Genomic DNA, 10,784 nt, shown 5'->3' with positions numbered 1-10,784 from the left:
ATCATATATCATATATATATATATATATATATATATATAAAAGAAAACCTTAGGTCCGTCTACGTGGCACTCCCACAAACAAGAATTTCCTTTTAAATTTATTTATTTCCCTAGCCTTCCCCTTTCATGGAAATTTGTGACTTTTATGTAAAGTTATGACTTTTGCGAAGAGTTGCGACTTTTGTGAACAATTGCGACTTTAATGAAGAGTTGCAACTTTTATGAAAAGTTGTGACTTATATGAAAGATTGTGACCTTTATTAAGGGTTGCAACTTTCTCAAATAGTTGTAACCTTTCCAATAAGGCACAATAAACATTTGTGGAGGCTATCCTTTGTTGTCTATAAATAGAGGAATTTCCTCTCATCCTAAAACTTTCTTCTTCTTTTCTTCTTCTTCTTCACAACTAAATATTTGTGTACTTGGTTCCTGTTGAGTGGCTCACCGACACCATTGGTTATGTTACAGATCTTGATATGTATTTTTACAGTCATTAGTTCCTACTTATGTTATTAAGGATAAATGATAAGATAAGTTACCTTTATCAACTAAATATTTGTGTACTTGGTTCGTGTTGAGTGGCTCACAGACACTATTGCTGAAACCATTGCTTATGTTACAGATCTTGGTATGTATTTTTAAAGTCATTAATTTATACTTATGATATTAAGGATAAATGATAAGATGTGTTACCCTTATCTTAAAAAAAAAAGATAAGATGTAATAAGTTTCATTCTCCTTTACATTATTAATGTTTGTTATCCCGTAATCTTGTATATAAGATAATATAGTGTTTTAGTTTTAATGACTGATAGGTTTAAATTATTATTTTATAAATTTTGTGATAAAAAATTCCTGCGCGAAGCGCGGGTAAATTTACTAGTATATATATATAAGAAAACCTTAGAACCGCCTATGTGGCACCACCACAATCAAGAATTCCCTTTGAAATTTTAACATTTTCAAAACTAGTCTTCCCCTTTCATGAAAAGTTGTGACTTTTATGAAAGGTTGTGACTTTAATGAAGAGTTGTGACTTTTATGAAAAGTTGTGACTTTTATGAAAATATGTGATTTTTATGAAAGGTTGTGACCTTTCGAAAGGGTTGCAACTTTTCCAAATAGTTGTAACTTTTTTGATAAGGCTCAATAAACATTTGTGCACGCTTTCTTTTGTTGTCTATAAATAGAGGGATTTCCTCTCATTTTAAAACAACGAAAATTCTAAACCTCTTCTTCTTCACAACTAAATATTTATGTACTTTATTCCTGTTGAGTGGCTCAGTGACGATTGCTTATATTACAGATCTTGGTATAATTTATTTAGTCATTAAATTATGCTTATGCTAGCAAGGATAAATGATAAGATGTAATAAATTTCATTTTTCTTTCCTTATTAATGTTTGTTACCATGTAAACATGTATGTGAGATAATAGTGTTTTAGTTTTAATAACTGATAGATTTAAAACTAAAACTCTTGTGGCTTACATTAGGGCAATTAAAAACATGTGTACAGTAGAGCCTAGACCTGGATAAAAACAATACGAGGTAACTAAGAACACTTCTTGGTCATGGTACGGTTGCAGGGTTGCACCAGGGATCAACCCGTAGCCAATTTCTATACTCCCTTGAATATGTTACGTCAGTTTTTTGGTTCCTTTCTAGGTTAAATAGAAATTGGCTACGGGTTGATCCCTGGTGCAACCCTGCAACCGTACCATGACCAAGAAGTGTTCTTAGTTACCTCGTATTGTTTTTATCCAGGTCTAGGCTCTACTGTACACATGTTTTTAATTGCCCTAATGTAAGCCACAAGAGTTTTAGTTTTAAATCTATCAGTTATTAAAACTAAAACACTATTATCTCACATACATGTTTACATGGTAACAAACATTAATAAGGAAAGAAAAATGAAATTTATTACATCTTATCATTTATCCTTGCTAGCATAAGCATAATTTAATGACTAAATAAATTATACCAAGATCTGTAATATAAGCAATCGNTACATCTAGCTCCTCCCTTAACTCACTTTGCTTCCGCCTCTCTAGCAAAATAAAAAGGAAGGTAGACTGCCCATCTTCGAAACTATCAAACCTGCCATCAATGACCAAGTTTTTTAGTGACCAACTCCTGTGAGCCACTCTATTAGAACCTTCCAAACAGACAAGTCGTTAGGAACTCTCATAGCTTTGACCTGACCGTCAGACAGACTGAAACTGGGTTTCTTACCTATATCTTCTCTCCCGCACTTCCCAACCAAATTCGAAGCAAGCAACTCCAAAGCTTCCTTGTAAGACTGCACATTGACCTTCCTTGTTTCTAGAAAGAAGAAGTTTCTCCCTCTACTCATTGTCTAGCAACAAGCTCTCTCACACTTGCATAGACCAAATATAATATACCAAACAATAACTGAAGACAAGCTCTGTAGGTCATGTTTTTATCTCTCTCCAACCATGTTTTGCTGAATATTTTTAAAAAAAATAGAACAATACTTATTCATGTTCTGGGGAAAACGCTCATATACATGGAATATACAAAAAGGTATTGAGCTTAAGCAAAAACATACTTCTCTATGAAAGATACACAATCATCTAATAAATAATAACTTCATCAGTACATCAAAAGTTAATAGGAAAAAGCAAAAAGGCATGTCCCAATTTTTATGAAGTTGTATTCCATTCCTTCAAATTATCTCCTATTATTTGCTCTCCAAAGTACCCATATGAGTGCCAAAGGGGCAAACATCCCAAACTCTACATCTCCTTCTTCTCCTCCTGAATGCCCAACTATACAACACATTCTTCACTATTACAGGCATTCACTATGTATTCCTCACAAATTCAGAACTGTCCACATAACTGACTGTTACTGTTATGCTGAATAATAGACATAGCAAAGAAACACTCCTTATATTTACCATATATCAGACTCCTTTCTAACACTCCAAATAAACACTCCTTCTATTTACCATATATCAGACTCCTTTTTAACACTTCAAATGTAACATTCATCAAAGTACTATATTTTGAAGAGAGTGCATTGCATGTTTGAATAGATAAAATGCATCAATAAAATAGTTACAAAACACAATATTATACAACTACTTGATGCCGCCTCAGAGAGTTGTCTGGCCATTCTAATCTTTGTTAGTGTGAAGGTATATAGGTACACAAAATTATTACTCTTAAGTGTATATCCAGCTGACTGCATGATTCTCCTCATGGAATGCCAATATATTTGATCCATAAATGTCAGAAATTAACTTGGTGGTCATAATTGCACCCATTCACACCCAAGTATTAAAACACTGTTATAACAAGTCTTTTTCCAACTATTGAATCACCTAGACAAACACCACCATCCAAATGAGGAAGCAGAAGCAACATTTAATGACTTGTTTCATACTTACTGGAGAAGAAAAAGAAAAACACACAACCAAGTACTTTCAATGAATTCCTAACTCACTTGTTCTCTGCGTATGACGCAATGTATCTTTTTCCATGAATAGCTTTGACGGGTGTGTAATAGTCATGGAGGACCAGTGGAGTTGAAATACCAGTGTACAACTGCTTCTTTGAGCAAAAGGTTTGATTTTTCCGAGCGCAAACATACAACAACCCAATATATTCCCAAAAGCGGGGTCAGGACAGAGTATACATAGTATACGCAGAGCTTATCAATACCTCGAGGAGGTAGAGAGGCGAATATATCATGGATCTTTTACTTAATTAATAAAATTTCAAGAACCAAACACTGAAGAATGATTGGCTGGGGAAAGTATATTTTACCTAATCCTAAAACAGGGGTCAGTTTCACTCCCAGTCAAAATTCATAATGAACAACTGGAAAAAAAAGGGGCCATGAAAAGGTAAAGTGAATGTACGGGAAATAAACAAACCTATAATCAATTGTCGAGACAAAGAGTCGGAAAATTCTCGAACCACAAGTTGGGCTTCACGTTCTAGTGAATCAACATCAAGGGTATCTTCATCTTCAGCATAATCATCTTCTTCCTCATATTCAGACCCTCCAATATCTACCATTTCATCTTCATCTTCTCTACTTGTGGACAATTGTACGGCCGGTGGAAGACAAAAACTCCGGCTAAGATTACAGCGGCGGAAGTGGTGGCAACGGTGGGAGAGAGAGAATGGTGGGAGAGATGAAGAAGTTGGTGAAATTGGAGAGAGAAGAGAGAGAGTTTTTGATAGAGAAATTGCTGTATTGAGTTCCATGGATGAACAATACTGCTTTGCTAGCTGAGAGACTCACGCAGCTTTATCTTCCTCTTTCGAAAAAACAAAGACAACTTGGAAAAATATCTTAAGTTAAGGGTATATTTGGTAGAAAATGATTTTTGACAAAAATGGTGTTCGAATTTTCTTTCGCGTATGGATATTAACTCTATTTTTTTAAAAAGGATAATTGTATAATAGCAAATTAATAACCTAAATAGGTCTGCGAATTATACAATTGCAGCGAAATAGGCCAGCGAATTATACAATTTAGGCTAGCGAATCATACAATTGTATATGCATAGCGAGGCCAGCGAATTATACAGTTATATATGTATAGCGAGGCCAGCGAATTATACAATTTAGATCATCGAATTATACAGTTATATATGTATAGCGAATTATACAGTTATATGTTTGCTATGGAGCATAATTATGCAAACTTTTCTATAGCATACAAATATAAATTTTTTGTTTGCTATACGTGAAAGTTGTCATTTTTAAAATTACGATACATGGAAGAATACCTAGAGTTTTTTTTTTTTTTATTTCTATCTTTGTTTCTAAGAGTTATAGCTAGGCTTCAAAACTCAAACATATTATGAGGGGTGTGTATCGATCGATTCGCTTTTAATTTTATGTATTATTGATTAGGTTTTTTATTTTTAATACGTCAAATTAATATGATATTTTTTTATCAAATTTGAATATTTAATGGTTTAGTTTTCGATTTATCCAATTAAAAGATATTCATAAAATAAATATATGATTTCTCACTTCTCTAATAATTTGACGCGATACAGTGAAATAAACAAATCAACTATAAAATGCTTTGACATAGTGAAACAAGAAAAATAATAAGAAATTGCATCAATAAGAGCAGATGTAATACGAATATCACAATTATATGTTACACTTAAGACATAGTATATATTACAACTAAAACATAACATGAAATTTATGATGTGAAGTAGAAGTACTGTGAAGTATGTAGACTGTAATATAAAATATTAATTTAGTATTTAATTATGTTAAATTATCAATATTAATATTTATCAAGGATAAAAAAGTAGATTGTTATCATCTAAAAATCAATAAGCTAATATTTTTTGATAATAAAATTATTAACAACCCCTTAAGCCACTAACCCTGTAATATTGTTTTCGATTCTATTTTTACACTTTCCTACTTATTATATATATTACTATTTTTACTTTTTACTTTATTCAAATTATACAAATTCATTATTATCCGAATATTTTTCACATCATACGATGTCTTGATTATGTTCCTTAGTAGCTATATCACCCTCGAAAGTTTTATGGTTGACATTTATATCTTTATTAATGTTTTTGTAAAAGTAATTAATTATTCCTTTAGATTTGAAGAATCAACATTAACAACAAAGAAATTGCCATATGCTTTTGGACTTCGAGTTCTAATGATAAAGATGAAAAATAGAATAAAGGTACTCTTATCGTTTTAATTTATTTGATCTACTGTTTTTTTAATCCGTTTAGAAAATAATAATTCTTTTCCTTTTTAGCATCTCACTGCAATAAAAACATATTTTAGCAGCAAAAAGACATATTCTTTTGATCTACTTTTAATTTTCGTGGTTTCTATTTTTGAAGTCAAATTATTAGAATTTTGACTAATATTTTAAGATGTACTTTTTCATCATATTGATATGCAAAATATTGCATTTTTATAGTACTTTTCGTATTGAATATCTAAATTTTTTGTGTAATAGATCAAATTAATATAATCTAATTTAATTTTTAAAATTAATCAAATTGACTTTTGAAAAGCACAACATGACAAATAAAAGTGGACGGACGAAGTACATAGCTGTAATTAAAAAGATCAATTTTTTGTGTAGTGTCTCTTTATGATACCAACTTTTCACCTGAAATGTTTAAGACCATAAAATTAAAGAGCATTTTAATACATGTAACATATCTTTGCTGATATAAGACCAAAAAATTCAAAAATCTCTTTTATTTTGTGAAACAACTACTAAACAAATTAAAACGAAAAGAGTATATATTAACTAGGTTACATCTTTTGTCATATAATTTTTTTCATGTAACAAAGCTTAAAGAGTAGAAAGGGTAACAGGATATCCATATGTTGGGATGGCTAGTAGAAAAAAGGGGTACATATTTTTTTCTAAAGGAACCTTAGCCTCCAACTTAAAATTTTTAAAGTACATGATGAAGAAACTGATGTATAAGGAACTACTTCATTTCCTTCAAATCTTGATGGATCAAACTTTGTAGGATTTGGAAAATATTCACCATTTTTTTGTGTAGCTTCAAAAATCAAATATATCTGCAAAATTATTTTATGATGGAGTATTTTATTTATATCGTAATGCCACAGAACTTTGAGAAAAAAGTTTTTCTATGCTATCAGTTAAAAGTTTAATTTATCTGTGTCATTTTCTTTTGAGAAAAGACTTAATATGCCATTATTTGTTAACTGAAATGACGTAGATGAGCTAAAATTTTAACGTGTGACATAATGAGTATTTTCTCAAAGTTCGATTATTTTGAGCCTTATTTTTTTTAAAAAAAAAGATTTAATTAATGACGTGGCCGAATCATAATTGACCACGTGTAAAAATGATTTTGCAATATTTTTAGTTTACAAGTAATGACATGGATGAGCCTTTTTCTCAAACGAAAATGACAGATAAGTCAAACTTTTAACGGGTGATATAAATGAGCCTTTTCTGAAATTCGATACATGACATATTTTTTAAAAAAAGTGAAAGAAAATATACATACCTCCCATCCTTTAAAAAGTGAAAGAAAATATACATACCTTCCATCCTTTTGGTATGTGGAAATCTTCATAAGTGAAATCCTCTATGGCCTCTCTAAAAACACCTTGAACAATTGGTGTATTTCTTAATACTTCATTCACAAAGTTCCAAGTTTTCTTCATTTTTTTAATGTCATTCCAACATAGTTCTTTTCTTGGAATCATTTGCCTTGATATCTCATTTTGCTCTGTCATTTTATTAGGTCAAAATTTACAATAATTCAAAAGATTTTGTCAATATATATTCAAACACAAATAATCCACTTTTTTTTTTTATAACAAATTTAATTTGAAAAGACCAAAAAAAATATTTTTTTAAAAAAAGAGAAAGAAATACCCTCCATTATTTCATTGAAGAATTGAGGGTTTTGTTTAAGGTACTTCATTGTCAATGTAATAGTTGTAGCAGTATTTCATAACTACCAACAATAAATCCAAATAATTTCCATCTTCATCTTGTTCAATAATCAATTGTGTTAACACATCATTATAATAAACATTTCCTAAATTTGAATCAATCTCTAATAATTTTTCTCTTCTTTTTCAATAATCACCTTCATTTCTTTTCTTAATTCATTCCCAGCTTTCATTGCCTTATAAAATGTTGTGCCTGGTAAATTTATGTCCATTACCAAAAGACCTCTTGAAAAAATCTTGAATTTTTCATAAATATTATTATTCGATTCTTCGATACCTATAAATGCTCTAATAGAAAGGGAGAATGTAAAAATTTCACTAAATCACACACTATTACTTCATTATTCCCTTTCCAATGATTTCCCAAATGTGTATGTGACATATAGTCTATAGTACTAATAAGTGTTTCAACATTTTGTGAGTTCAAAGATAACTAATGACACTTTTTGCTCTTTTAGTGTCATGTTCTTTAGGTACAAATGATGTTGAAGGGAAAAGTTTTTGAACAGAATTTGTTCTCCAACCACTAAAAAGTTTATTACCTTTAGTAAATATGAATTTGTTAGTTGATGGACCTGAAAAAATAACAACTTTTTGGCCAAGTAATGAGGTTTTGAATATATTAGAGTTGTATTTTTTGGTTCTTTCTTGAACAAATTCATGGACTAATCCATAGTAAAGTGATACAAGAAATTGAATGGTTTCTCCAATAATAGGCCAACCAAATGAACCTGGTGGAGGTAAAATTATTTTTTGTTTAGGCTTGGAAAAGAAATATTTGAATAAAAAGTTGATGATTATAGCAAAAGTGGTTGCCAAAGAGAGGAGGAATAGGTTCATTTTTTTTGTTTTCATATAGTGGTATTCAAGTATACCACATATATATATATAGAAAAAAAATATATATATATATATATATATACTATATTGAATGATTTCTCTAGCTAAAATAATTTTTAGCGGCACTATAAATGTACATTAATAAAGAGTATTATTCCCTCCGTCCATAAGTAATTGTTATAGTTTTCTTTTTTAGAGTCAAACTATAAGATTTTTTATCAATATTTTATGATGTATATTTTCATCATATTGATATGCAAGAAATTACAATCTATAGTATTTTTCGTATATTTTTTGGATATCTAATTTTTTAAAAAAAATAAATTATCGAATTAGCGTAATCTAATTTAACTTTAAAACGAATTAGTCAAATTGACTTTAGAAAAAACACATCATGACAAATAAAAGTGGACAGAGAGAGTAAAACTTTTATAGATATTAATTAATTGTCATTGAATCTAAGATCCTTATAGGACATACAAGATGTGCCACTGAATACTTATCGTACAATAAAGGGATAATGCACAAATACCCCCTCAACCTATGCCCGAAATCTTAGATACACACTTATACTAACTAAGGTCCTATTACCCCGCTGATCTTATTTTATTAATAATTTTCTACCCCTTTTCAGCCTATGTGACACTATCTTGTGGGCCCAATGTTGGTTGACTTTTTTTTTTCAAGCTAGTGCCACGTAGGCCGAAAAGGGGTAGAAAATTACTTATAAAATAAGTTCAGGGGGATAATAGGACCTTAGTATAATATAAGTGTGTCTCTGTAATTTCGGACATAGGTTGAAGAGGTACTTGTGCATTTTCCCTACAATAAATAACGTATAACTTACATGAATAACTTATATCTTTAAGTGGGCTATTTTTTGTGTAAGAAATATATGGGTCTCTTGTTCCCAAACCCACTGGTTCAGCCCATAGACAAAAATAGGCTAAACCTCCAATTGGGGCCTAGCAGCTATTAGAAGGCTGAATCCCTTTTTTGTGGCCCATGATTTCATACTAACTTAGGAGTATATGTACATCTTCATCATTGCATTTTCATTCTTACATGTTGTAACTTCTAAGTTTAAAAGGGAATTTTTCACATATAGACACTAAAAAATAGCTCAATTACTCTTCATATGTATTTGTATAAAAAGAAAACGAGATCGGGAGAGAGGAGAGAGGCGAGTGAGATTGAGAGAGGTAGGAGAGAGGCGAGCGAGAGAGGCGAGCGAGGTGAATTATATATGTATATTGATTAGATAATTGTATACTCCCTCCGTCCTATTTTATGTGGCACTTTTCGCATTTCGAAATTCAAACAAGTCTATCTTTGCCAGTAATTTTTTCATAGATCCTTTTAACATTTTGAATTATCACTTATTGTGACTTGTACAACTCTTTACATAGTTTACAATATATAAGTTTCATCTCAAAAAAATTGAATATCCCATACACAAATGTCCGTCCAAAGTTAAACTATTTAACTCTCGAGGAACGAAAAGTGCCACATAAAATGGTACAGAGGGATTATTATACATATGTATTTGTATATTTTGGCGAATCATACATATACAAATAATTCTACTAACTCGGAATCAGACCACATAATTAATGTATAATGTTAGTCGTGAGTGGTAATTATAGCAAACTATAGCTATGATTAGTAATTAAGTAGTATAAGTTTGCATAATTGCGTAATTTTTCCTAAGTTAAGAGGAAGGAATCTTTGTATCTTCTAATAGTTGAAAATCAAATTCGCCCAATGCATGGCATGCATTTTTGAAAAATTGTTATTCTTTTCTTCTATTTTAATTGTCGTTTTAATTAGTCTATAAATTATTTAAAAGTAATACTTACTTAAGAAATTCAAGACTAAAATGGATAAGTGTTTTCAACTTTACCCTTAAACATTAAAGAAATAGTTATTTTCACTTTTGCTCAATTCTAAAAAAATATCCAATAAGTAGGGGTAGCTTAATAAATTATACATTGTACAAAATAATAATATACCTAGTGTAATTTCATAAATGCGATATGGGAGAATAATGTGACATCCTAGCTTAGAATAAGAGTCTTATTGACAAAACATAGGAGAGATGCTAGGTATATAAGTAAGCCTACCTTACACATGGGTGACATATTTTAAATCTACATAGGTCTAGGCCCGAATGGGACAATACCCCTGGTCAACTGAATGTTACAAATGGTATCAGGGTCACATTTTTATTAACATTGTTGATGGTGGATCAAAGTTCAATTAAGTTTACATAAATTCCAAAAAAATTGAGGTGCACCTCAATACTGAGTCAAGACATATTTTATTTGATGATATTTAACTCAGCGAGGATCCTAAGTCCATAAGTGTGAGTGTATGTTACAACCTAGCTAGTTATGATAAGAGTCTCATATTGGCAAAATACTGAAGAAACACAAGGTATGTAAGTAATTAAGCATATC

At 30.5% G+C, this 10,784-nt stretch overlaps 1 protein-coding gene and 1 pseudogene across 1 annotated transcript in view; both read right to left on the bottom strand.

The window, feature by feature from the left end:
• Window positions 1–4,306, bottom strand: part of LOC107004715 (GTPase Der) — a 17,123-nt gene extending 12,817 nt beyond the window's left edge. Inside the window, exon 1 of the mRNA XM_015203031.2 lies at window positions 3,903–4,306. Within this exon, the coding sequence (XP_015058517.1) occupies window positions 3,903–4,239 (337 nt within the window). The 5' untranslated portion in view covers window positions 4,240–4,306. The remainder of the gene's footprint in view (window positions 1–3,902) is intronic.
• Window positions 4,307–6,337: 2,031 nt separating this feature from the next.
• LOC107004397 lies at window positions 6,338–8,325 on the bottom strand (annotated as a pseudogene).
• Between the last annotated feature and the right edge of the window lie 2,459 nt (window positions 8,326–10,784).

Source organism: Solanum pennellii, chromosome 11 (assembly GCF_001406875.1).
Source record: "Solanum pennellii chromosome 11, SPENNV200".
In the NCBI taxonomy this organism is placed as follows: domain Eukaryota; kingdom Viridiplantae; phylum Streptophyta; class Magnoliopsida; order Solanales; family Solanaceae; genus Solanum; species Solanum pennellii.
This window is presented reverse-complemented; position numbering and strand designations above follow the sequence as displayed.